This window comes from Aspergillus versicolor (genome assembly GCF_001890125.1).
Source record: "Aspergillus versicolor CBS 583.65 unplaced genomic scaffold ASPVEscaffold_1, whole genome shotgun sequence".
NCBI classification, from domain to species: Eukaryota; Fungi; Ascomycota; class Eurotiomycetes; order Eurotiales; family Aspergillaceae; genus Aspergillus; species Aspergillus versicolor.
In genome coordinates this window covers 3,546,591-3,572,183 of record NW_024467524.1, presented here as the reverse complement: position 1 = coordinate 3,572,183, position 25,593 = coordinate 3,546,591, and the positions used below count along the sequence as shown (strand labels likewise).

The window sequence follows — 25,593 nt, the reverse complement described above, 5'->3', positions numbered from 1 at the left end:
GCTTCACGCAATCCCTGGTTGCTTATTTTTGGTTGGTGTTGGACCCATTATTATTCTCTATCCGGACACGGCTCAACTATTGTACAGTACATAAATCCACCACCCTTAGGATATACAAGGTATATAAAGATACAAGACAAACTATACATAGTGCTTCTCCAATTGCGCCAATAAATCGTGAGCTTCGTCAATCGGCACCGGGATCGCGCGCGGATTCTGCAGCACTTCTTCACCAAGCCGACTAGCCAAAACGGCCCGCAGCGTCTGGGCGCTGCGGTCAGGCTTGCTTTGCAGCTGGCCCGTAATATCGACCGTAAGACGAGAGTTGGCTAAATCCTTGGGGCCAAGAATGAAAATGAGGTTGTATTTCATCTGCTTCGCCCGCTGGATCTTCTTGCCTAGTGTCTGGCTACCGGCGTCCACGTCGACCAGGAAGGTGGAGTCCACAGCTGACAGAGGTTGCGGTATCCCTTCACCTACAGCGCCCTGATCAAGAGCTTTGAAGCCTGAAATCTTCGCGGCCGCCTCATGTGCTTTCTTTACAACAGCCTCGTCCTGGTTCACGGTCAATACAATCCCCTGTCGCGGAGATAGCCAGAACGGCCAGCGGCCAGAATATTCCTCAATAAGAAGTGCGAGAAAACGCTCCAAAGAGCCAAAATTCGCGCGGTGAATCAATACGGGCGTTGCCCTTCCAGGTGTAGCGGGTTTGTAGTCTTCCTCTCCCTCCGCGACTTGGTATTCCAATTCAAACCGCTGTGGCAGGTTCATGTCCAGTTGAATAGTAGACAATTGGTGATACTTGCCAGCTTTGTCCTGAAGCTGAATATCAATCTTGGGGCCGTAGAATGCGCCGTCGCCTTCATTTATCGCCCAGTGTTTCCCAGTCTGGTCTAGAGCTTCACGCAGCTGACTCTCAGCACTATCCCACAGCTGAACGTCACCAATGAAATCTGTCTCGGGCCTTGTCGACAACACAAGTCGATATGGCCCCAGTCCAAACGTCGTCATCACCAAATCAACAAATCCAAGCGCTGATTTTATTTCCCCCTTGATCTGCTGCGGGCGACAGAAGATGTGGCCGTCATCTTGGTGGAATCGCCGGACGCGTGTGAGACCGCTCAACGAACCAGATACTTCATTTCTATGAAGCGGGCTGAAATCGGCGTAGCGGATAGGAAGTTCTCGGTAAGAGTGGTTTTGCGACTTGAACAACAAGCAATGCCCTGGACAATTCATTGGTTTCAGCCCGTAGGACTCGTTCTCCCCAGTTTCCCCGTCTGTATCTCCCATGGCTCCTCGCCCGCGCACCTCGTACATGTCATCTTTGTAATTTTGCCAATGCCCGGACACCTCCCAGAGCGATTTCTTATAGATTGTCGGTGTTAGGACTTCGCGAAATCCATATTGGAGATATTGTGTGCGGAGGAAGGAGATAAGCTTGTTGATGATATGGGCACCGTTCGGAAGGAATAGGGGTGATCCGGGACTGTATATAGATGTCGTAAAAAGGTCTTGAGCGGTCCCCAATGCGCGGTAGTCGGCCGACGACGCAGTTTGGTTTTCCGGGGGCTGTTGCTGTGCTTGTTGATCAGAGCATGAGCAAGGCCGTGGAGGTGTGGATGAAAGCCATTGAACTCTCCCTAGTGAATATCGGTGGCCAACGGGGTTTCTGAGTGGTACTGAGTGTCGTATTAAAGGAGATATCCGACGCATGTTGACTTGATGAAGAACGACGTGCTCTCCGATTGATCGCAAATTATTTGATTGATCGACGCCATTTTTGGAGAATCCCGTGATAGCCCGGTTGGGACTAGCGTTCCCGTGATGTTTTCTTCCCCGCCGCGACTTTTGGTCCAGATTAGATCGACAAAGTATGAGAGATCGCAGTTCCACCATTCTTCACGATTGACTGACTGCTTTCATTTAAAAACTCGTGCTTGCTCCTAGAATACGGACGCGTGCGTCTCTCATATTCATTGCGTTGTGGGACGATACGCGCTAAGTTCGTTCCTGATCAACACTGCCCGCGATTTGGCGGCCAAAGCTTAATATCACGAACACGAAAGCATCGCATCAACACGATGTCTACCTCAGCCCTCGGAGAATCATGGGTGGTGACTTCGGTTGATGCGGAGAGAAAAGATACGACGGCCAAGTGCTCGCCCAGGACCCCGAAACAAACTCGAACTCTCACTGAAGATGAAAGTAACCACGGGCTGGGCTCTACTACCTCGTCGGTGTCTGGACCAGAGTTAATTATGCCTTCAATATACGAGACTATTTCCGAAGCATCTTGGGTTGCGCCAGCGGTACGAGCAAAGCAGCCAAGCCCAAATATCAGGCGAAGACATCAATCCTCTGCCGAGCCCACGACAGAAAAGAAGGCTGTTTCCGAAGCCCCAAACAAGAACGCCCATTCGACTACGACATCCAAGGATCAAACACAGACCAATTTCACACTCTTTGAAACACCAATTCGATCAATTATCAACCTCATACTTCTCGCGGGAATCTCACATTTGCTCATTCTGCCTGAACTTCTGCAACAGTATCCATCTATGTGTTCCATAGATCCACTTTCGGCATTATACCCATCCCCCTGTCGCGGCCATTTTCACCAGTCTTTCAGCCCTGAGAAAAACAGCCAATCGGCGCCCATTGAAGCCGTTCTCTCATTCCAAATCCACCTGGAATCTCTCTTCAATGCGACCCTGCATGAAATCGCTCCACTCAACGGTTCGCTGAAACAAACAGAGTCTCAGCTCCGCGCAGTCGAGCGTGAGATGAAACATGCACACCCAGGCACAAAGCATGAACTGGACCTCGAATTCGAGAGTTGCTGGCGCGCCATCCGCATCGCCGGGTGGAAATTTGACACCCTCAAGGCCGACCTCCAATCGGCAGTTGACAGCCTAGTCGCAGCGGGTAATGTGAAACCGAACCCAACGTCAACCGCTTCTCGGTCTTCCATTGCCCAGGACGCACGTTTATCCACCCAGATGCTACGTCGCGAGCAGTATATTGAGCAACTAACGGCGCGGATGCGATCCAAGGCTGATTCACTTGCCGCCGATCTTGCCACCCTTGACGACCATCTCGAGTCAATCGAGAGCATCGTTGATCGGGAAAGTGAAACGGCTCCCACGTACTCGCCCAAAGACTCGGCTAGTCGACTCATAACTTTCGTAGAAGCCATTGTCCCTCCTAGCCTCTCACTTCCTTCTTTCCTTCGGGCGGCCCAACAAGGCACACCGGCTGATGATAGTGACAATACATCCTCCCCCTACCCAAAACTCACCCTATCGCAGACCTTCAGCAAAGCGGCAAGTCACCACCGGCCCGTCGCTAGTATAGCGAGGAAACTGTCTCAGAAGATACAGCAATCTCTCCAGAAGAAAGGAAACACCATTCATTAAACTCACTACAATTGGCATGTTATGACGAAAACTCGGAATGAGATATGATGATACCCACGGACACAGGGACTCTTGAGCGTTAGTGGCGTTTGGATCTGGCACAATTTTTACCCTATACTGCATCTACAAGCGCTTTACTTTTTCCTTTACGGGGTAGACAGTAACTTTGGTCTCAAGAATTTGGTATTCCTTTATTATCCAGGTAATAAGTACCTTGGTATCCTTTGTAGGTAGTAATAGCATCCAAGGATTGGTGAGTCGCATTAAGGAAAGACGGAGAAAAAAAGGTCAAAACACCAAGTCATAACACAGTGCCATTCAAGGCAGACATCAAACTAGCATCAGCCAGAACCGAGCCAGAAAACATTAGGGTAGGGTACTTGATCCCCCTAAAAATGTCAGGCCTTGATAGCGAGAAATTAAAAGGGGGAGGTCAGGGGCAGTAACAAGTTCCAACAAGGTAGCAATGGCTAACAAAGTGGAGAAAAAACGGCTACAACCTCACTGCTCGCTTGATAATGTCCAGTCAATCAAATATTTGCATTCAGTTTATGTGCACGGCCCTCAAAAAATAACACCCGAAGAGGAAAACAACAATAATAATAGTTTACAGCTGCAGCATCGCGGCCATCATGCTGAAGGCGGTTATCAATCCGCCGGCGGAGCTGGTCAGAGACGATGCGGCACCTGTGAATTCGGGTGCAGACGAGTCATCAGTAGAGCTCGCTCCCTCAGACCCTGAGGGGTTGGAAGAGCCGGAGCTGGAGTCGGAGCCAGAGCCGGAGCCAGAGCTGCTGGAGTCGGAATCAGAGTCGGAATCAGAGTCGGAGCCGCCAGTCGAGGTGGGCGAGGCAGACTCAGACTGAGATTCAGAGCTGCTGGTAGTGCCTGTTGAGGTTGAAGTTGGTTTGTCAGTCTCGCTGTCGGTTGTCGACGTCGAGGTCTCGCTAGAGGTGGAGGTCTCACTGCTGCTAGTCGAAGTGCTAGACTCGCTCGAGGTGGAGGAGGTCGACTTGGTTGAAGTATCATCGTCATCAGACGTGGAGCCGCTGAACTTGATGCTCTTCCACTCGCCTGAGTTGTCCGAGTAGGTGTACTCGCCAGCGGGGTGGGTGTTCTCGATGTGGACAGACTTCACATACATCGTGAAGGGAGCCCCGCTGTAGTCAGTCTGGCCACCAGCCCATTCAATGGTACCCTGCTCATTGCTGGGGTCACCACCGGCCCAGATGCCGAGTCTCAGGCGTGCAGGGGTCTGGGGGAAGCGGCTTCCGCCCTTGGCATCGGCGTAGTTCAGTGTACGGACAGTGTTGCCGTCAATGGCCCAAGAGATTGACTCGGGAGACCATTCAATCGTGTAGGTGTGGAAGGTCTCCTGGGGAGTGGCCACAGTTTCGAAGGTTGCACGGTCGTAACTGGAGGTGTCACCCTTTCCAAAGTAGTTGGTCTGGATCTGAGTAGTGTCGCCACCAAGAGCCTCCTGTATAACACAAACGCATTAGTTCAGGTTTCGCGTGTAGGCACATGCAGTCAGGAATCAAATGTTCTTGTCGTGGTGGAGACAAAGACAAAGAAAAAGCAATTACGATACTTACCCAGTCAATCTCATCAAGAACGTCCGACTCGAGGACAATGCTGCTCACGATACCAGTACCGGGAGCAGCTTTCAACTCCACTTCAGCTTTACCAAAGAGGAAGTAGAAATCAGTGTCAATGGTGGGCGCATCTCCCTTCTTCGCAACGGTGAACTCGGCACCATCATCACCGAATTCAACATTGCCACTGACAGTGAGCCAGCCGTCCAAGGCGGATTTACCCTTGGTGAAGTCAGAACTGAAAGTCTTGCTGTTCAAGCCTGGGTTAGGCTTGCAGGTCTCTGTTACATCGCGTTAGTATTGGATTGACCACAAAAAGTGATTCAACAAGCAGCCGTACTCTTCAGAGGGTTGCAGTCAGAGAATGTCTGAGCCAAAGTGAGGGGAAGCACTGATGCCAGTGCGAGGGCGTATTTGAGATACATGGCGAACTGTTGCTTGAGCAAGTTCTCGAGCGAGAGAAATGGACAAATGCACAACCGGGAGGACCCAGTCTATTTATGTAAGGATCTTAAAAGTAAGCTTTTGTCTGGCGTGATCGCAACGAAAGTGTGCCCCAGAAAAAAAAAAAGTGAGATTGCGATTCCGCCAATGGAAAAAGCAAAGAAAAGAGAGATAAAGCGAAGGACAGACAAGAGCGTTGCTATGGCAAGAGGAGGTGGAGGGTTGGGGTAAATCTACGTATCCGAAGGCCTTTGAGCCGCCGGAAGGATTAGGCAGCTATTAATACTTTCCCCTGAGCAACAGAGTCAAAGAGGCCCAGTGAATGATACGTCCAACCACCAACAAGGGCGCTCCTGTGGGAGGAAGTCCTGGGCCCGAGGGGGCCAATCTCGAGGGCCACAAACATCATTGGAAGCGAGGCAGCTGTACCCCTGGTTGCAACTTGGGGTGTGAATGAACTCATGCAGCGCAGTAACGACAAAGTGGCCCCAGGGATGTGGCTGAAAGCTGAGCGACCACTGGTCTCAAAGTCTGAGTCGAACTGACAATGTGATTGACTGAGCAGCAAGGTGATGGGGCAAGTGACCATCGATCTGCCGTACCCACACCAATGAAGTGACCCAGTCTAAGACATCATAGTGTCCATGCAGTTAGGCGACGGCCACGATGGTTCGTCTGCAAGTGGATTCAAGTGAGTGGAAACAAGTGTAAGTCGGGAGGATCACTGGTCCAACCCAGCCCGGGGAAGCGCTAAAAATCTTGGTTCTCATGCATTCGCTTATGCCGAGCAAAAAGAGATAGTTAGTTCCACGAGCCCGGAAAATAAGGGCAGGAGCTCGCGCTCGGGAGCTGGCGTGTCTCTCCTGTGGCAACATTATTCTCCTTATTGTCCTTACCGCATTCGACGACTCGACAACCAGCTCAACAATGGAGTCAGACCCAAGGTTGCATTCTGGCCGCTTAATTCTGTCCGCAGTCTGCACTCTGTCCAATCAGTACACTGCCTAGTTTCAGGTGAGGCCGCCTTCAAGAGAGCTACTGCAGCGGAGTCCCTTTTAGCGGTAGCGCTCTGTCCATGGCGTGGAGGAAAGGATTTGCTCGTGCACGGTAACAAAAGAGCTCGGCCCCATCACATGGCTCCACCACGACTCGCGTCTCTTTCTCGGACGGCCTGCCCGGGCGCCGGGAGGGAATGATGATTTACTGCTGATCTTGTCTGAGGTCTGTTACAGATGTCTTGGATCGCTGCGACTGAACCTTGAAGTTACTGTCAGTCTGTCAGTGTCAGGCTGTCAGCGTGGGCTGCCAGCCGCGCCCCTCAAAGAAAGCCAACAAAAATTCACCATCGCTTCCAGAGATTGATGTCTCACCATCACTAAAGTCAAAAATTGGGTGAACCCACAAGCGAACTGATAAGGCCGACGAAGACGGAGGAAGGGAGGAAGGAAGGAAGGAAGATGCACAGCACTAGCGCCGGCCGAACATAGTGCCGAGCCTCATCCTCGTAAGCTCTCCGACGCTGTCTCCGTGATCATGAGCAGGCCTTGGGTCATCTGAATTGTCTGTCTGTCTGCATTTGCGGCTTGTAGAATGGGGGAAGTGGCCCTATGAATAGTATCCACCAACCCTTGGTACAGAAGGTCCATGTGATGAGCCAACACATGGAAGAGGAAAACAAAGCCGACAGACAAGTGTGGGGTGAAACTGAAAACAGACGGCACGAAATCAAAACGGGCCCTCCGGGGTTCGAACCGCCGACGGCGAAGTACTTAGTACTATAGTTATACCTGATTGCTGCCTGACTTAATGGCGGTGACTAAGCCCGTCCCAAAATTGTCTTTGTTGGGGGAGTGACGAGGACAACAAGTGCGATTGGCTGGCGGGCAGGCGGTTCAACAAATCAACATCTGCCCCGACATCATGTTGCTGCGCCCGTGACCTGATTCAGGCATTGTGAAATGATTCCCCGCCTTCCACCTCCCCTCCTCCTCAACAACAACAACCCTCTCTTGTATTTCCTCGCTTTTCACACCTCAATATGCACTGATCACGCTGCTACGCTCCTTTAAAACCAGACCAACATGGCGCCGAAATCGAAATCCTCCTCCCGGTCCCATAGTACCTGCATCTCCCGCGCTCCTTCGCCCGCATCTGTCTCCCTCGCTGTTTCGTCTGCGCTTCCTATCGCAGACCCAGAACCCTCAGACCGCAAGGTCTACATTCCGATCTGTTTCTGCCTAATCTCTTTTGCCGTCATGATATTCAACTAAGTCTTCATGCGCGGGGCCTCGCCGAATACCGAGGTTCCTCACTGAGGCGGTGACTCGCGCAAAACGATGCAAAGCAGAAAGAAAGACCCCCTACCTACCGCTTTCTCTCTCCCTCTCGAACACGCGGCTGCGATGCAACCATCAGACGTCTCATCGAGATAGGGTGCGTGACATGCGACCAGAATCTCTCTATCTACCTACCCCGCAACGCATCTCAGCCCTCTATCATACCATCTATACAACTATATAAGACCATGATTGCTGGGCTATCCCCACGCCGCATTTCATAAAGCCACAACCTATCAGAGCACGCCCGCTCAATGCCGAATTCAACTAGCCATGCATAATGGTTACACGAACACATCTCACAAGCGTTCCGGGGGGTGCATTCTAAGAGCGAGACAGACAGACTGTCAGATGTGCTCACGAGTACATATATGCGCCTTTTTGGTTGCACAAAGACGGAAGACACATGCAGCAAAGACACATGCAGCAAGATGAGAAGCACTAGTATGTTCCACAGATTCTCGCTTCGTGCTGTCATATGTTGCACTAAATGGTGATCCGGTCACCATGTTATTCCGTACTTAACCATTTATCTGGGACAAGCAATACCCTGGTGGTATGTGACTTATCCCTTCATCCCGATTTTTCGGATGCAAGGAGGATACGTATGCAGTGTGACATCTTGGGAGGAATATGCCATGTACTGCTGCTTTATCGTCTACACTATTTCGATGTCTTACGACACAAGTACATTCCTTCACCTAGTCCTTTTTTCTTATATATGTCTACAAGCAGGAATCAAAGATACCCAATTATTTATTTTGAAATACCACAACACTTCACATAGCCTCTAACAAGACATTATTACTCCACCGTCTATATCAAAAGTAGGAAGTTATCCCATTTACCGCAGGGTAACCAACTCCTCTGCACTTGTAGGGTGGATAGCAACACAGCTATCAAAGTCCTTCTTCGTGGCACCCATCTTCACGGCAACACCGAAACCCTGCAGCATCTCTCCAACGCCCAGGCCGAGAATATGCAAACCCACCACCTTCTCTTCAGGTCCAGCGACCACAAGTTTAAACTCGGTGGGGTTCTTCTTTTTCTCCTCGGGGGGGAAGACATCGTAGTACATCGCAGCGAAGCGGGTGTGATAGACCTTGACATTGGCATCGCCGAAGCGCTCACGGGCTTCGGGCTCGGTGAGACCGACAGTGCCGACTTCGGGGTGGGAGAAGACAACAGTAGGGATGTTCTCGTACGAGAGATGGGCGTTTTGGAATTCAGCACCGCCGAAGAGGCGGCTGCCGAGCTGACGGCCGGCGGCAATTGCGACTGTTATTGCAGATTGTTAGAAAAAGTTTTCTACAGTTGTAAATTAGGGAATTTTGGGTGGGGAGGGNGGGGCATACCAGGCGTTAGCTCAGCCTGTCCAGTGACATCACCAAGGGCGTAGATACCATCAACGTTGCTGTTCTGGTACTGGTCGACAACGATATGTCCTCTCTGGTCACGCTTGACGCCGGGAACGTCAAGGTGCAAGTCCTCTACTTCAGGAACACGGCCAATGGCCCACAAAAGCTCGTTGACTTCCATCTCGGAGCCGTCGTTCATGATCAGCTTCAGAAGCTTGTCCTTGCCCTTGCCGTCGCGAAGGAGCTGGACCTCCTTAATACCTGGGTGCTTCTTGTGGACCTTGATTCCGGCGGCTTCATATCGCTCGGTCATAGTCTTCTGGATCATAGGGTCAAACTTGCGCAGGAAGGTCTCGCCGCGAATAAGCAAGTTGGTGTCAACACCAACGGTGCCCATGACACCCGCCAACTCGATGGCAATGTATCCGGCACCAACAACAGCAACCTTCGGGGGAAGCTCTTCGATCTCGAAGAATCCATCACTCGTGATGCCGTGCTCAGCACCCTTGATGTCCGGGATGCTAGGTCGGCCACCAGTCGCGATCAGAATATGGGGCGCAGTATACCGCGTGGTCGTACCATCCTTGGAGGCAACCTCGATGGTCTTTGACTCAACAAAACGGGCACGGCCGTGCACAAGGTCAATGCCTTCCTTGCCCCAGTTTCTTTCGTAAACCCCGTTCAAGCGCTCGACAGTCGCGTCACGGAGCTTCTTGAAATGATTGTAGTTGACGTCGATGTCATGGGGAATATCATAACCGTAATGGCGACCCGCCTCGACGGCTTCAGTGATGGAGGCAAAGTTCCAGGTCATCTTCTTGGGGACACAGCTAGAGCAGACCTCAGTTAGCAATTGCGATAGTTCACCAATTGGATACGGGTTACACCTTACCCAACGTTCACGCAGGTACCACCAGAGCGTCCACTTTCCACAATCAACGTCTTTGCCCCATACCAGCCAGCGGCCCTCCGTCCGCTACCACTACCACCGCTTCCACCACCTAGCACAATATAATCATACTGCTGGGTCTGCACAGGAGGCATGTTGCTCGAGTCCGCGACTGTGGGGGTTGATGAGAAGTGTCTTGTGAGCGACGCGAGACGAGACCCTGTAGAAAGCGAGATAGCCGATGAGGATTGAGAATCCAGGGTGTTTCTCTTAATATTCCTGTTGATAGTGTTTCGATGGACGGTTGCGGCAGTGCCGTAACCTCCGTATGCGCGAGAAGATTGACGGATCGGAGAGACCAAAGACGGACGAATAAGCCGAGTCTTCGACGGTTGGGCAGTGAGAGGCCGAAGGGAGGAGCGAGAAAGCATGGAGGGAGTCTAACGACGCACACCGGCGGAATAAAAGAGGGGAGGGAGGGGGATAATGTAGGCAGGCAGATTGGAGGAAAAGTTGGCGGGGAACCGAACTCGCGAGCTTCGGCGATTGAAATGACGCTATTGTTGCACTGGCCACTACTACTGCAGAAACGAAGAAATACGCCTCTACACCAAACAAAAAAGATCAATTTCAATCTAAACAGTCTGACATACACCGTGCGAACCAATTGCGTGATCTCCCACTCTTTTTTTTTTCCCGCTTTCTCGGTGTTTGCTCTGCAGGTGATTCCAGGGTTACGTCATTACTCAGCATCACTCACTCTTCTCACTGATTGATAAGCAGTGTGGAATCTGGAGTCTAGAATCTAGTGATGGGATTAATAACAAAAGGCCGCCATGGTAATGCGGAAAGGGTTGCGAAGACATCGTTTATATAATATTGAAATTTGATAGTTGAGTATGGTATATGGAAACTCTTCATACTAGAGTGTACATCGTGTTATTGGGTGAGAACACCGCGCATATCACTCAGAGGGCAAGTTCGAAACAGACCACAACAAACAGCTAGGACAGCTTGAACTTGAATTTCCCTCAATACATGTAGCAATATAACGCTAACCCAAATCTGACAACATGGTTTCCAAAAAAAAAAAGATACACTGCCTGTTGCCTGGGTGGCGCCAGCGCCAGTAATTCTCAGTTCATTGGTAGCAAAAATGGGGTATGGCAATAGAAAGAAACAAAGCAAGTGTATAGATGGTGCTATGTGTCTTGATATCATTCCGAAATCGAAAGACTGGATATCGAGGGTTCGTCAAGGAGTGGGCTTCCGGGTACAGCATCCAATGCAACTGCGTGCAACGCTGGTCTATCGGCGTCTTTTGAAATCCCATTTTGGCGTTTCTCCAGCCTATCTCTGACCCAGTCCGCAACTTCTTGGTCGTCGGTAAGAGGGGGCGTATTTTCGCCCGAGGTTCCATCGGCGAGAGATATTGAGGGTATATCGGTGTTGCTTGGTTCGGAGGGGGGTTGCATAAGAGAGGAAAGCCAGGGATGGCGGAGGAGCATATTGTATGACGGGCGGTTTTGAGGGTTCTTATCGAGGCAGGCGTTGACAAAGGAGTGTGCGTCATCAGAGTAATCGGATCCCGGAAGACAAGGGGCATCGCCGTGTACAATAGCCTAGATGGCGTCAGTCATATTCGGGGCAAGATCAGGGAAGATCAGGGAAGAAAAATACTCACATGCAGCTGGCTGAAAATGTTGTTGAATGTTTCCGGGGGGTACGGGTACCGGCCGATGGCACATTCAACGATAGATAATCCCAAGCTCCAGATGTCACTTTGGACACTATAAGTTCCTCCACTGGTGGTCCCTGATTGCTGCATTCCACCTCCTGCAATACGCTCAGGCGCCATGTAACTTTGACAACCAATGTTCGTCTTAGCGATACTAGCGACCAGATTTCCGCTAACTCCAAAGTCGCAAATTTTGATCTGGCCCCGTGAATTAACCAGGATGTTTGTGGGTTTCACGTCTCTGTGGATAATGTTATGGTCATCCTTGAGGGTCTTTAGACCCATGACAGTAGAAAGGGCCACTTTGCGGAGAATATTTTCAGGTATTCCTCCACCATAAATCTTGTCGATAGAGCCACCGTCCATGAACTCGACGCAGATGTACACAGCACCTTCTTGGAAAAAGGCGCCGTAGAAGTCAATGATGAACGGCGAAACGCATCGGTGGAGAATATCCAGCTCCATAATAATCTGTGCAAACTTATTTTCGTCCAATTCCAGCCGGATCTCTTTCATAGCCATAACAGCACCGGTCAAGGGATCTTGTGCCTTCAATGTCGGGGTACCATCCGTATCTGATTCTTCTCCGGAGGGTCGGCTAACTATTCCACTCAAGCCTTGTCCCGGTTTCCGCATATGCGGGCGGCTATGTCGGACCTTGTACACAGTCCCGTAATTCCCCTTGCCCAGCTCGTCCAGGCGATCCACCTCGTCTAACGAAATGTTAAAACTTTGGCCAGACGAGAACTCAATGCCGCCTCCATGGAGGACAGCTTTGTTCTTGAACCTCAGTGTTCCTGACTTTGTGTCGATGTACTCCGAATACTTGCTAAAGGCCGTCTCTCCGCTCCCAGCCGCACCACTGGCAGGAGACTGGCCCCCAGGGGTCGCACCATTCGACCCGCCGGCATCTGAAAGCTTAAGTCCAGGCTTCATGCGTTTCGCCGCGAGACCACCCTTGGGGGACGGAGTCCCAGGAGGCCCACCAGCTACAGAAGGTGCAGATGCCCAATTCTTGGGTGCCGGTCGCTGGGATGGTGGGAGTCGCCCTGCAATGGCACCTGCCAACGGGCCGTTCATGACTGACGGGCTATTTCCGGCTAGCGGGCCAGACGGGCTTGGTGCGCTCGGTGCGCCTGGTTGAGACGCACTCGTTGGGACGGCCCCCGTTGAGGTGGCCTGGCTTAAACTGGGAGGTGGTGCACCCTGCCTTGAAAGTTGAAAGGCCTTCATCTTCGCCATAATATCCTGATTCGCACTGCTCATAGATGCCTGCGGACGCGGGGTGACCCCGCCGCCATGTCGAGCCGCATTGACCTGACCTAGATGTGTGGAGGACGGGGTGATCCCGGCGGTATTATCGGAGGTCGGTCGGAGGACCGGTATGGTCTTGTTGGCAGACGGTGCAACTTCGTCCTCAGGGGTAATTGGAATGTTGTCGGCGTCGAAATGGGGAGAAGAAACCGGAGGATTCTCCGTAGCGAAATCGTGTTCAGAGGTCATTGTCGGCGGAATCGCGTTGTCGCAAGAGATTCGAGACCGGGAGGCGGCAAGGCCGGAGCACGTTCTCCAGCACCTTCGGATCGTCTCACAGCACTGAGCGGCTCGGGAACATGAAGGTGGGCAAAACCAACAGAGGATGGATATCGGCTCGGTCGGAAAGCAAGGCAAGCGACAGCAGCGATAAAGACGAGTTGGCAAACGAAATCCAAGGAAAGGAAGGCAGAAGTGTCGACCGGTAGAAATGTTCTTGCCGGGGGAGTCTCAACTTTCGACGCGGGGCAGAACCTTGGGTCAGCTCTTGGTCCAGAAGCGAAGACTCTCAGCGCCGAAGATAATGCTTTCTCCGAGAGAGACCAGAGATTGAGAAGCGAAAGTTGGGCCTTGGAGCTCCTTTTTTTTTTTTTTTTTCTTCCTTCCTTCCGCTTGCAATTTCCTTGTTTTCTGGGAGGAAAGACACCTTGTGGGGGACGGCGGGGAATAACTAACAGTCACAGGCGGATTAGTATTGAGTGTTGGACACACAAAGCTGGCGCAGCACCGGGTTAGCAGGCAATATGGATATATTAATCTCGCGCACAACGACCAATACCACAGAGCTCCTCTTTTTGTGCTCAGGCTGTTATCAAAACCTAGCTAGTTAACTAGTCAATCACCTACTAAGAAGGGAGTCTGTGTCGCGGCTGCTCACACCGGCCAATCACCAGCTTTGCCACACCAGGAAATCCCGGTGCGTTTCAGCTTCCCAACGGCCAGCAGCCTGACGATCCAACACAGTCAATCGTCAATCTCGAGAGCTTGCATAGTTCCTGTCACAGCAGGATCCAAGTTTGCACCTCCTTCCGTCCGGAGTTGCTCAATATGGGATATGCAATGGCAATGGACTGATCCTCAATGCGGCCCAACTTTTCTCATGGGTAGACAGAGCAGCCCGACCTCTCGCCTTCCCCCCGAACCGAAACTTGAATCGATCCCAAGTGCTCTCGGCCTATTGGATTTTGGGGAAGATAAGCTGCGGCGGGATCCCGCTCTCGTCAAGTTGATTTTATCTTGATGCCTGATGGCCGTCATGAAACGTGAAATCGGGTATGCATCAACCAAGGAGGTGTGGCAAAAGAGCCTAAACCGATGCCATCTTCAAGCCACACCTTTCATCGGCATCCTTTCCATCTCGTCCACCCTGCTATCTGAGTCTCTGACTGGCCCCTTTTAACGTGGCGATCAAGCCACACCAGGCTGATCTCTCCTCCGGGTTCCCTGGGCAGTCCTTGCAGTGCCTGACTTTCTCGGTCCATACGATGAAACTGGTTTGTTACAGTGATGGTATTCCCGGAGGTAAGGGACTTCTTGGTTGGCTGGTACTCACGTTGTTCTGGTATTCATGTGCTTGCTTGTGGTGTGCTGGCCTATGCCTTCAATTGAATGAGTTAGTCGAAGATATATACTTCCGTACTGTAGTAAGTAGAACTACATGGATTAGTAGGTAGCCACCGATTTGGCTACATTTATTTCTGTTCTGAGATATCGCTAGTTGCTAAAGTTGGTCGTTTAATAATGAAATATGCATTTCCTTTTCCGTACTCACCCTATTGTTTATTTCGTTCCTTACGGTGTAGCGATGATGCTGGGGGTGAAACCACGGAAGGGGCTGTGCACAGGTGTGTTGATCATGACATCTTCAGTGTTCGGACCGCGCGGGCAAGCAGTAACTTGGCTGATCGGAAATACGGGTGGTCAATCAGTGGCGAGTGTTTGTTGAGTTGCAAAAGTACCCAGTCAATATGTTAATGTTGCCCTGATAATGATGAATAGTTAACTCAGAAGCTATATTAGGCGTCTGGTATGGACTGGGATGAGCTCATAAGCCCCTTTTCTTGTGCCTCTGAAAGTCTGAATCAAGCCTGGTCAATCAGGTACACTCGACAATTGGCCGGAAGGATTCTGTCCAACCAAAAACTCCGACCATAAAGTTTTACCTGTATGCCCCGATGCCTTCGACTGCACCACGTCAACGCAGATGGTGATTGAGAGATGGTGGCGTGATGGCTGCCAAGAGCGCCGCCAACTTGAAGTTCTCTCTGGAGATTCCATCAAATCCTAAGCCATAACAAGTACTTTGAGTAACAACAACTGGTTAAATTATTAAATAAAGCACCCTGTTGTCTGGAGATGCGTTCCTTATCGATTCCTGATCGCGTGGCTGAAGCCCCCACTCGGACAATGGACAAGAAACAAAAGCAGGCTAAGGGCCAAGCACCAAGCTCTTGGCTCCTGACTAGCGCAGCGGCTAATCCTATCAGCAGCTCTAGCTCGAGCATGAGATCATGGCAGCCCCCCGGTTGGAACCTGGAATGATGTGAACTCTGCGTGAGCATCACATCTCGCCCAACACCAGGGCCTTTTTTATCTCCTTCCTCTTCGTAGTTGAGATCCTGGAGACCCCAATTCGTCCCCGCCTGCTGAATCAAGACTCCTTTTATCTTCGAGAAACCATTGTCCCGCTAGCCCTCTGGTAGGTTCCACTTTCCTTCATTGTCAACACAACTTTATTGCTGTCCAGTTCCTTGGGTATTTATCCCAGCATCTCCGTCATCCTTCACCATCTTGCCACTTTACTGCCGTCCTTCTGCTAACATCACCATCTCAATAGGGACAATATAACTCCCCTCCCGCCGTTGATGGCCCTTTTTACGCCTCCTCGATCCTTTCAGAATGCCCAGTCGTTGACTACGCGCCAGTTCGTGGCTCAGACTCCGGTGGGCGTGCTTCAAGATGTCGTCGGTCCCCATGCGAGCCACCCTCCGTTCATGCACTTAGTGCTCCTCGTCTTCGAAGCTGTTCTTGAAGTCGTCTGTGTCAGCCTTCCCGGTTACATTGCCGCCAGGGTTGGCATGTTCGATGCCGATGCGCAAAAATTCGTTGCCAATCTCAATGTCGCTTTGTTCACACCGTGCCTTAGTATGTGGCCTAGCAATCGTTTGTAGTATTACTCTCCTGACCTAATCCTCTTCGAAATAGTATTTACGAAGCTCGGCTCGCAACTCACAGCTGAAAAATTGACCGACCTCGCTATCATTCCCCTTATCTTCGTCGTCCAGACCGCCGTCTCCTATTTTTGCGGGTTTGTGGTTTCACGGTTCTTTCGATTCAACAAACGACAATCGAATTTTGTGGCGGCTATGGCGGTAAGGTGTTTTGAGAAATATAGTCAAGTGACAGGTGTCTGACTTGTTCTCCGTCTAGGTTTTCGGAAACTCAAATTCACTTCCCATATCGCTTGTCGTGTCTCTCTCGCAAACATTGAGTGGCCTCCATTGGGATCGAATCCCTAATGATAATGATGACGAAGTTGCAGCGCGCGGTATCCTTTATCTGCTTATTTTCCAACAGCTCGGCCAGCTTGTACGTTGGAGTTGGGGATATCGCGTTCTTCTTGCACCACGCGAGAGGTATATTGAGGAAGCGGAAGGAGACAATGGGGAGACCCCGATTGCACAGGGTCAGGAACGATACACCGACAATCCAGAGCAGGCATATCCGGATGAGCCTTTGATAAGGACAAGGGATTCCTCCGATGGCGATGCCGAGCCGGGAACTAGCTCGAATGATGATTCCGACGAATTTCATTCTGGGGAGGCAACACCTGTAAATACGCGAACATACTCATACGCGAAGCTGTCACACCATGAACAAGAACACGCCCAAGACCAGACTCCACAGCTTGGGCCGCCGCCCAGTGGTCCATTTCTACCTCGTCAAGACTCTCGCGGCGACATCTTGTACTTTCCGAACGTGGAAGTGAATCCCGAGGACAACACCGCTGAAGAAGGACCTGTGCCACGATTCAAGGCTTCCATGGGCCGTTTTAGGTCTCGCATTGCGGGCGGCTGGGCGAGAGGAACGGGCGCCTTGTATAATCGACTGCCAACAGGGCTCCAAAAGGCGCTGTCGAGGACCTCAAATGGCATGCGCAGATTTATTGCAGGTGTGTGGGATTTTATGAACCCGCCGCTTTGGGCGATGCTGGTTGCAATAATAGTGGCTTCTGTGCCTTCACTCCAACGATTGTTCTTCAATGAGGGAACATTCATTAGCAACTCTGTGACGCGCGCAATCAACCAGAACGGCCAGGTTGCTGTTCCTTTGATTCTTGTGGTTCTTGGGGCAAACCTAGAACGCAACACAATCCCCCAAGAAGCACAGGAAGATATGGATGATGCCGGGGAAGAGAAAAGATTGATAATCGCCTCACTGGTAGGGCGTATGCTGCTTCCAACTATAATCATGGCACCACTTCTTGCGCTGCTAGCCAAATATGTCCCAGTCAGCATTGTGGACGATCCGATCTTCATCATAGTCTGCTTCCTGCTCACGGGTGCACCATCAGCCCTACAGTTGGCGCAGATTTGCCAAATCAACAATACTTATGTTGGCGCCATGTCGAAGTTGTTGTTCCAAAGCTACGTTGTTTGGTAAGTTTTTGACTAGCCTAGTATTTCGAGCAAGACACTAACATATGTAGGATTCTCCCATCTACCCTTGTTCTTGTGATGTGTGCTTTGGAAGTTGTTGAGTGGGCGGCTGCCTAGAGCGGCCTGCCTGGGGTTTCTATTCTAGGTATTGCTACTTTTATATAATTAGGTATTCTTATTGTGGTTCAGGTATGTCGGCGTTTCGGGAAGGTGGGAACGGGGTTTTTCGTGGAAATAGCCACGTTATAGATTGTGATCCATACTTCTATGTATGACGGTCGAATATTATATGAGTAATGAAGATATAACAAGATTAACAAAACATAATCTACTGGAGCAAAAACCCGACTCCGGTGCGGCTCGAACGCACGCCATCTGGCGCAATCACTGACATACGGAGCCGAATTTGGATGTCGGTTTTCGAGGCGGGTGTAAATGAGGCTGCGGTGCTATACACGAAATTGTGGCCTCAGGCTGAAATCACGCCATCACAGCTTCCCCTCTTCTGCCGTGGAGTCCCATCTTCCCCATCCAAACTTCAAGCTTCGACCACAACTACCAAGTACATAACAACACGTCTCATGACGATTACTATGCCCTTTGCAACCCTGAACCGGAGTATGAGGCACAATGTGCTTATCCCTTGCGACTATACTCAGTACTCGCGTCTGTCCGAAATCGACTCAAGCGCGTTCACGCATCCAGCATCCAGCAACGGTAGAAGACTGGAGTGCGGGGAAACGAGGAGGACAGTACTACTTATCCACACAGTAACCCCAATTTAAACTCTTGCGGATGTTATTCTAAGCTTCAGGGTAGCTCCATCTAATGATCTAAATGATCTCTCCCATGCGACTGATCGTATGGCCCCTGGTCTACTGCAAATTCCAGTCGCCAACCCGGGGAGTCTCCCAAGCCCAACCCGGCACGATAAGAGACCCTCAAAGGGCGCGGCTTATAATTGCATCGCAGCAATCTCGAGGCTGCGGTTGATAAGTTGCTGTGTCGCGTGAGCAGTTGGATGATAGACTACTCTGGGCCAGGATGACATCTCATACTGCGTTTTTTCTCAAGCGGCCTTCATGGCCTAGAAAACCGACGATGCAAGATGTCAGCAGCTTATCGTACATGCAGCAAAAAAGCTGGTCGGCTAGATGAATACTACATCTTTTACAAATCGGCCGCATCCCGTGGATGCAACGATCAAAAACGTCCCATGAAGTTGCTCTGTTCCCATACTTGCTGCCTACAGAGTCCAATGTCACCTGAGATGCCGATAAGCCATTGCGCCTATTCTTCGCCACCAGGTTTGATCGCCGAACACCGACTTTTTGCCTTATGCGATAGTGAGATTGTTAATTCCCTGCGCAACGTCCAGCCCTTATCTATGCTGCCTGCTACTTGGACCCCTGTATGCCCCAGTCACTTCAAAGTTCACGGCTCCTTTCAAGTTTTTGTTTCTGGAACCACTGCGGTTCAGGGTCTCGCTCGTTAAGGCCCACCCAAATCCGACCGCTGCCTTCGCAATCCCACACACCTTTCTGGCCCGATTGCGACCCCCCACCCGGGTACCCCCAGTCTTCGTCCTTTTTCTTCTTCTCTCTTCAGCTTTTTTAAAAGCTCCATACGCACCGTCCTTTTTCTCTTCTTTTTGAGATTTCTCTTGTCTCGGTCTACCATTGAGCGAGCCAAGGTACCTATACGCCGCAGCCGATAATCCCTGCGATAGCCAGCTTTGAAAACGTGACCGATTTCCTTCCCCGGATGCGCCTTTCCCTGGGTTGGACCGTACTTAATCTTGGTTAATCCTGGTTCTGGAGTGCTTGGAGATGCCGTCCTTCACCGACCACATCACGGACCCGGGCTATGGCCATGATGGTAGGTGTCCTGTTCCAGATGTTGCTCTCGTCCCTGGATCGTTTTTCCCCCTTTGTTTTCTTGGCCCTGGCGGCCAATGGCCCAATAGTAGTTGTAGTCTCTCCGCGGCTCTTGCGCTGGCGTTAGTTTTATGATCTCATCACCCACTTTTCCTGTCGACCCCTCGAAAATCCTTGCGCATTTTCCTGTCCTGATCCCGCCTACCCCTCATCCCTCAATGGCATATCTCTCGATGTATCTATGGATTCTAACAAGCCTTTAAAAGGACCCCCCACAGGCCTCGAGGCTAATCTGCCCTCTCCCGCGCAACGACCCGGCGGGGACCCCGCGCCAACCTCCGATGGAAATGCCACCAGGCAACGTCGCGTTTCCGCAAGTAAGCCCGCAGTGCGCCAAAGCTTGTACCATACGCCCTCCGCCAGCTCCCTAAACAACCAGGCATCCAACGATCAAGTGACCAGAGAGGATTTCGAGCGGTGGCTGAAGCAGAGCGAGGAGGAATCGCGGAATAACCTCTTCAGCCAGGTGTACGAGTGGCTGTCGCGCGAAAAATCGAAACGCAAACAGTCCTCGAAGAAGCCTAACGGCTCGGTAAACGGCTCTGCGATTGCTGGTGATAACGAGGGAGACGAAAATAACAATAATGATAATGGTGGCGGTGCTCCGTTGACCAGAACCGTCTCCCAGGGCTCCGACACCGCCCTGGCTCTGGACGGACTGGAAAAGATCCTCCTGCATTATGCTTCTCGCTATGATAGCCGTGCTACATCTACTTGCTCCTCTCGCCGATCCACGCGCCGGCGCCCGCCGTTGAAGGGACTGCGGAGGGGATCCGCTTCAGAGTCGGATTATGAACTCGACTCCGGTACTCCTGGTGTAGATGCAGTTTTGGACAACTCCAAGACTCTGTCTTATACCGGTGGAAGCGCTGAAAGTGAAGATGGAGATGGAGATGCTGCAAGGGTTAGGCGAGCCAAAGATCGAGAAGCTTGGATTATTTTCAAGAGTGAACTTCTTCGCTTGACACACACGCTGGAGTTGAAGGGATGGCGAAAGCTCCCAATGGAATCGGCCGCTGAGATCGATGTCGTTCGACTTAGCGGTGCCTTGACCAACGCTGTCTACAAAGTCACACCTCCGCAAAACATTCCTCCGCCTAAAGCTGAGGACGGATCATACACCTTGGTGCCTAGAAGGCCCCCTCCGTAAGTTCTGGCTTCTTCTTCTTCTTCTTCTTTTTTTCTCTGTTCCTAATCTGTCTATAGGAAACTCTTGCTACGTATCTATGGTCCACAGGTGGACCATCTCATTGATCGAGAGAAGGAGCTCCAGATTCTACGACGGTTGTGTCGGAAGAATATTGGACCTAAGGTGCTAGGGACATTCAATAACGGCCGATTCGAGGAATATCTGGATGCCCGCCCGCTCACACCAGGGGAGCTCCGTGAACCGTCAACAATGAAGCAGATCGCGAAGCGCATGCGCGAACTCCATGAAGGCATTGAACTGCAAGAAGAGGAGAGAGAAAACGGTCCGAGGGTCTTCCACAACTGGGACAAGTGGGTTGATCGCTGTGAGCAGGTGATTAACTGGCTGGACAAAGAGATCGAGTCTGCGCAGAATGAGAGCAAAGCGGCGTGCGAACCCTGGCGTCGGCGCGGTTATGTCTGTGGTGTGCCGTGGCCCAAGTTCCGGAAGGCTGTTGATGACTACCGTAAATGGCTGGTTACCAGCAGTGGTGGCTCACAGGAGATCAAACGACAGCTTGTGTTTGCCCATAACGACGTAGGTTTCGAAACGAGCTGTAGCTTACCACCAACTTTTGCTAACACAACCCCTGTAGACGCAATACGGTAACCTGCTGCGTATGGAGCCTAGTCAGCAGTCTCCGCTTCTCCTCCCGGAAAACGAACATAAGCAACTAGTTGTCATCGACTTCGAGTATGCCTCAGCGAACACACCTGGACTAGAGTTCGCCAACCACTTCGTGAGTACCCAAGGCGCAACATAATCTGATCTCAGGGGAAACAACCTACTGATTCCTGTATCTGCCGCAGACTGAATGGTGCTATGACTACCTCAATGCCGAAAGGTCCTGGGCCTGCGATAACTTGAGCTACCCTACCCCCGAACAACAACACCAGTTCATCACCGCATACCTCACCCATAGGCCCGGGCTAGGCAGCGGCCGCTTCTCCCCCTCAATCACCCCTCTCATGCGCCCAGCCTCATGCCCTCTCACAATGACTCCCCTCGACCTCAACGCAAGCCCTGAGCTCGCCCCCCAGCGCCTTATGGACAACATCGAACGCACACAACAAGACACCCTCGAGGCCGACACCCAGTTCCTCATGCGCCAGACGCGCCTTTGGCGTGTCCTCAACTCCGCTCAGTGGGTGGCCTGGGGCATCGTCCAGGCCAAGGTACCTGGAATGGACGAGGACAACGACAACGACAACGAGGACGAAGACATCCCGACTCCTACGTCTGCGACGACGCCCACGCCCCCAACCCCGGTCGACAGCAACATCGACGAGTCCGATGAATTCGATTACCTCGCATACGCGCAGGACCGGGCTCTATTCTTCTGGGCAGACCTGGTGGCTTTGGGAATTGTCCAGAGGGACCAGCTCCCGCAGTCATTGCTGGAGGGGATCGAAGGAAGGATGATTGACTATTAACTGGATTGAAAGAGCGTTAACGACTGTCTTTGTTCTTTCTTGATTGCCTTTTCTTTCCCCCTTCTCTTTCATTCCGGAGGTTACTACCTACCTACCTACCTACATACTTAGCATTCATATTTATCGTTATGTTGCGATACCACACTTGACATGCCATGATTGATGAGCGATGATATCATGTACGTACTCGTGAAGAATGGAAATACTCAGCATTTGAAGCCTGCGCGTTCATCGTTGTCGAATATACTACGGTGGACCAGTGTACTTTGATGTCGGCGTAGCGTATATTACCACACCCTGGCAAGACATACATACCGTAGCTGGTCTATTCGAGATCTCGACAAGGGGACTCGGGACAACCTTCCGCTCGACCTTGGGGGAGAGAAGCCCACTCGACGGCTAAACTGCGGTGCATTGAAAGGTTTGACAGTGTCCAGACCAGGAAAGAATAACCCCCAACAAACCTTGGAAGCTCCCGAAGGCGCAGGTGTCCATGCCTTGGTTCCTTCCCTTCGAAGGAAGATGGACATTGGGCTTCGGGGAAGGAGCGACGAGGTGCCCCCGGCCAGATGTGGTATTTGTCTCCTTCGGCTTCTCCAAGGTTGTACCTAGTATCTCTTTGTCCCTACCTTACCTGACTCAGTACGGTCTGGAAGGTGCCATCCACTCCTCCAACGTTACATGGAAGGAAGGGGAAACTACGTATTCATTTCCAAGATTCCAAGATCGAAGGTAGGCAGGATCACTACTCGGGACGTAATGGACTTTCCTTGCAGCAACCGTCGTTCCTCCCCTGGGAACCTGCATTAGAGGTTCTTGGGACTCGGATTCCTGATGTTGATCGCGCTTTCTATATTTGGATCATACCTGATATCAACTTGTATTGGTGGGTTTGCTGGGATGAAGTCGAAGGGAAGGTGCGATGTACTTAGTGTGGTGGATGCTTCCGCGGTTTCCCAATATGGAAGGCTCGTATCCTGCTGTTTGAGTGCCAAGAATAGCGGACCAAGGCATTCGTTGAATGAGCAGTGTGAATCTGGGGGCTGGGCAATCTCGAGACCGGCCGGGAGTGGCCTCCGGGCTTGAGGGCATTGACAATCTTCTGCGGAAATTAAAGTGATGAGTTGTGATCAGCGTGATAGGGCAGTGGGTTGAGATGACGAGGGATTCTGGAGGTTGGTTGGATTGGTGAGATCGAAGTCACTTTAAAATTGGAAAAACACCAAAGGCCAATCTACGTGAGGAAATCCCTTCTCGCTGTGGTTCCCACGTTAAATAGTCCAATATAGCGTGGGAGACAGACGAGCTAAGGGGACCAGGATTATCGCGGAATCAACCCACTTCGGGGAGCTTTGACGATGAAGGAGCAATGAGGAGATGAGATGTGAGTGCAGGTTTTCTGAAGGAATAAGAAGCTCCAGTAAGTCTGCAATGTCCTGGCCTTCCTTCCCCATCGAGGATAGAGGGACCAGGCCAGCGGGTTGGTCTGGTGAATCATGGATTGTTTGATCCGATTGATCGGCAGGCTGGGGAGCCTTGCTAGGAGACTCTATTTTTGTCTCGCCTTTGCCCCGAGACCCGAGATCTGACAGCGCTAGACTGGATGGAGTTGTTCTTCAGACCTTCGGAAGATAAGATTTTGGTAAAATTGCAGGCATGCTGCATGGCGGATGGATCATGATGTTGGGAGATGCCCGAGATGGAGTGCAGCTAAGGTCGGAGAGCTGTTAGCCCGTTGGATGAATTCATGCCTCTCGCCATCTCAGGTCAGTAATTGGAGGATGAAAATAGAACGGAAGCACAAAGATCGGGGTGCTTGATATGATGCACTCATGATAGGCTATCGAGGCGGTTTAAGCTCGCTTCTCTCCGTCCAGCGGGGTGTATACGATGTGGATGGGTGATCGCAGGCCCCCTAAAGTTTGAAGTATTCTAACCAACCACCGCGTCTCAAGTTCTGAGACGATGACAGCTGCAATGGTGGATGAAGGGTCATGGAAGACCCGATGCACGGTTACAAACTACAGTTTCCGAATACAGGACCAAATCAGCTAAGGAAGAACATATCCTCGAACCACAGAGGATAATTGTGCCCACTCAGGGATCCCGGAGCGATCTTAATTTCATCCTTCCCTCAGTTTTGAGTATATCTTTTATCCGGGACAAGCGAGGGAGCGAACGATGAAGTGCAGCGCCGGGATATTTTTAGAAAGTGCCAAGAAAAAGACTAACTAGGGAAGCGATTTTGGGTGCTGACATGGTCATCCAACTGTTTGAAGTTGGTCGGAAGAAGATTCATGATGTGCGACGAGTGGGGGGAATTCTCAAACGACGATGCAAGAGAAGATGAACTTGATGTGGTGCAGGAGAGACCAAGAATAGAAGCATCGGTTCATGGGAGTGGGAAGCTCTTGGTTGATTTCCGAATCCTCGCTTTCTGGTCCATCCGGACCGTGCAGGAGGGTAAGACTCTGGACTCTGTCCCTTACAGTTTCCAGATGACTTCCAGGCAGACCGCGTGGTGGCAGGCAGCCTGGTGTAACGAGAAGCAGGCAGTCCCTTAATTGCATCTGAGTGACGTGTTGATGGCAGTCGCCTAAACAGCCTTAACAGCCTGAGTCACCGACAAAAGGAAGGCAGACTCCGTGCCCGAGAAAAGCATCTCAAGCGAAGCCAAATAGAGTTGCCAAAGAGCCAGAAATTGTCAGGCCCCAACAAGCGGTGATCGCCGGCAGTCTAACCAGAGTAGGGGCCATCTCGCGAGATGGAAGCTGGTTCCTTCACACCAGCTTAGTGTCTCCACTGCTTTGGCAGGACAGCCCTGGCCTGCAAATCCACGATCTGCCCAGACCCGTTCCAGCCCCCCGACTGGCCAGCAGCTCTCAATGCGGAGAATGGTCCATGAGTGGTGATTGGTCTGAGCGGTCGGCACCCTCCGCCAGCCCTAGTTGGGTTAGCGTGGGCTACTCTGGGCTCCAGGTGACGGAAACTGCCTGCGCAACCAAAAAGGTCAACATTCGGTTGAATTCTTCGCACCGCTTCTTCTGCGCTTTCAGGGTCTTCTGAGTGGAGGCTCCACGGGCTGCCTGTCGGTCTGAACTCTGGCCATTGAGCTGTCCGATGTCTGAAGGTACTTTGGCCGACCTTCTCCCATCGGAATCGAGTCAGTCCGACCCCGGCCAGATGAGGCTATGATGGACAGGGATTTGCCTTGCTACTGGTCGAGGGTCACATGGTCTCCCTTCGCAGCGGGATTTTCCCCTCCAAAGGCAGGAATCTCCTC

At 51.5% G+C, this 25,593-nt stretch overlaps 7 protein-coding genes across 7 annotated transcripts; 3 read left to right on the top strand and 4 right to left on the bottom strand.

The window, feature by feature from the left end:
* Positions 1–141: 141 nt before the first annotated feature.
* Positions 142–1,716, bottom strand: ASPVEDRAFT_121684 (threonine--tRNA ligase MST1; the record flags this gene model as incomplete). Its single annotated transcript, XM_040805909.1, has 1 exon — positions 142–1,716. The coding sequence occupies one exon, from the start codon at positions 1,714–1,716 to the stop codon at positions 142–144; it is 1,575 nt and encodes a 524-aa protein (XP_040662908.1).
* Positions 1,717–1,878: 162 nt separating this feature from the next.
* ASPVEDRAFT_36536 (uncharacterized protein) lies at positions 1,879–3,705 on the top strand. Its single transcript, XM_040811227.1, has one exon. It carries the CDS (start codon positions 2,085–2,087, stop codon positions 3,417–3,419), a length of 1,335 nt encoding a protein of 444 aa, XP_040662907.1. The 5' UTR covers positions 1,879–2,084; the 3' UTR covers positions 3,420–3,705.
* Positions 3,706–4,383: 678 nt separating this feature from the next.
* ASPVEDRAFT_105006 (glycoside hydrolase family 16 protein) lies at positions 4,384–5,436 on the bottom strand (the record flags this gene model as incomplete). The annotated part of the gene is made up of 3 exons (XM_040805592.1): positions 4,384–4,899; positions 5,015–5,295; positions 5,355–5,436. Coding segments are annotated over 3 exons (879 nt in total), but the record flags the coding sequence as incomplete, so codon positions are not given.
* A 3,019-nt stretch (positions 5,437–8,455) lies between these two features.
* On the bottom strand, positions 8,456–10,880 carry glr1 (glutathione-disulfide reductase GLR1). Its single transcript, XM_040810009.1, has 3 exons — positions 10,045–10,880; positions 9,150–9,982; positions 8,456–9,072 (listed from the first exon to the last, which is right to left on the bottom strand). Exons 1-3 carry the CDS (start codon positions 10,470–10,472, stop codon positions 8,639–8,641), a joined length of 1,695 nt encoding a protein of 564 aa, XP_040662905.1. The 5' UTR covers positions 10,473–10,880; the 3' UTR covers positions 8,456–8,638.
* Positions 10,881–11,258: 378 nt separating this feature from the next.
* Positions 11,259–13,282, bottom strand: pbs2 (mitogen-activated protein kinase kinase PBS2; the record flags this gene model as incomplete). Its single annotated transcript, XM_040816616.1, has 2 exons — positions 11,259–11,663; positions 11,726–13,282. The coding sequence occupies 2 exons, from the start codon at positions 13,280–13,282 to the stop codon at positions 11,259–11,261; spliced, it is 1,962 nt and encodes a 653-aa protein (XP_040662904.1).
* A 2,343-nt stretch (positions 13,283–15,625) lies between these two features.
* On the top strand, positions 15,626–18,180 carry ASPVEDRAFT_36532 (Auxin Efflux Carrier superfamily). Its single transcript, XM_040811226.1, has 5 exons — positions 15,626–15,791; positions 15,930–16,237; positions 16,298–16,464; positions 16,523–17,751; positions 17,802–18,180. The coding sequence occupies exons 2-5, from the start codon at positions 15,958–15,960 to the stop codon at positions 17,866–17,868; spliced, it is 1,743 nt and encodes a 580-aa protein (XP_040662903.1). The 5' UTR covers positions 15,626–15,791; positions 15,930–15,957; the 3' UTR covers positions 17,869–18,180.
* A 1,689-nt stretch (positions 18,181–19,869) lies between these two features.
* ASPVEDRAFT_121846 (putative choline kinase) lies at positions 19,870–22,310 on the top strand (the record flags this gene model as incomplete). The annotated part of the gene is made up of 4 exons (XM_040805922.1): positions 19,870–20,834; positions 20,895–21,414; positions 21,473–21,616; positions 21,687–22,310. The coding sequence occupies 4 exons, from the start codon at positions 19,870–19,872 to the stop codon at positions 22,308–22,310; spliced, it is 2,253 nt and encodes a 750-aa protein (XP_040662902.1).
* Between the last annotated feature and the right edge of the window lie 3,283 nt (positions 22,311–25,593).

Coding starts and splice junctions, on each gene's coding strand:
- ASPVEDRAFT_36536 (XM_040811227.1), top strand. CDS start 2,085: ATGTCTACCTCAGCCCTCGGAGAATCATGGGTGGTGACTTCGGTTGAT.
- glr1 (XM_040810009.1), bottom strand. CDS start 10,472: ATGCTTTCTCGCTCCTCCCTTCGGCCTCTCACTGCCCAACCGTCGAAG. Junction 9,983..10,044: donor GGTACCTGCGTGAACGTTGG/GTAAGGTGTAAC, acceptor GGTCTGCTCTAG/CTGTGTCCCCAAGAAGATGA.
- ASPVEDRAFT_36532 (XM_040811226.1), top strand. CDS start 15,958: ATGGCCCTTTTTACGCCTCCTCGATCCTTTCAGAATGCCCAGTCGTTG. Junction 16,238..16,297: donor TTTGTTCACACCGTGCCTTA/GTATGTGGCCTA, acceptor TCTTCGAAATAG/TATTTACGAAGCTCGGCTCG. Junction 16,465..16,522: donor ATTTTGTGGCGGCTATGGCG/GTAAGGTGTTTT, acceptor TTCTCCGTCTAG/GTTTTCGGAAACTCAAATTC.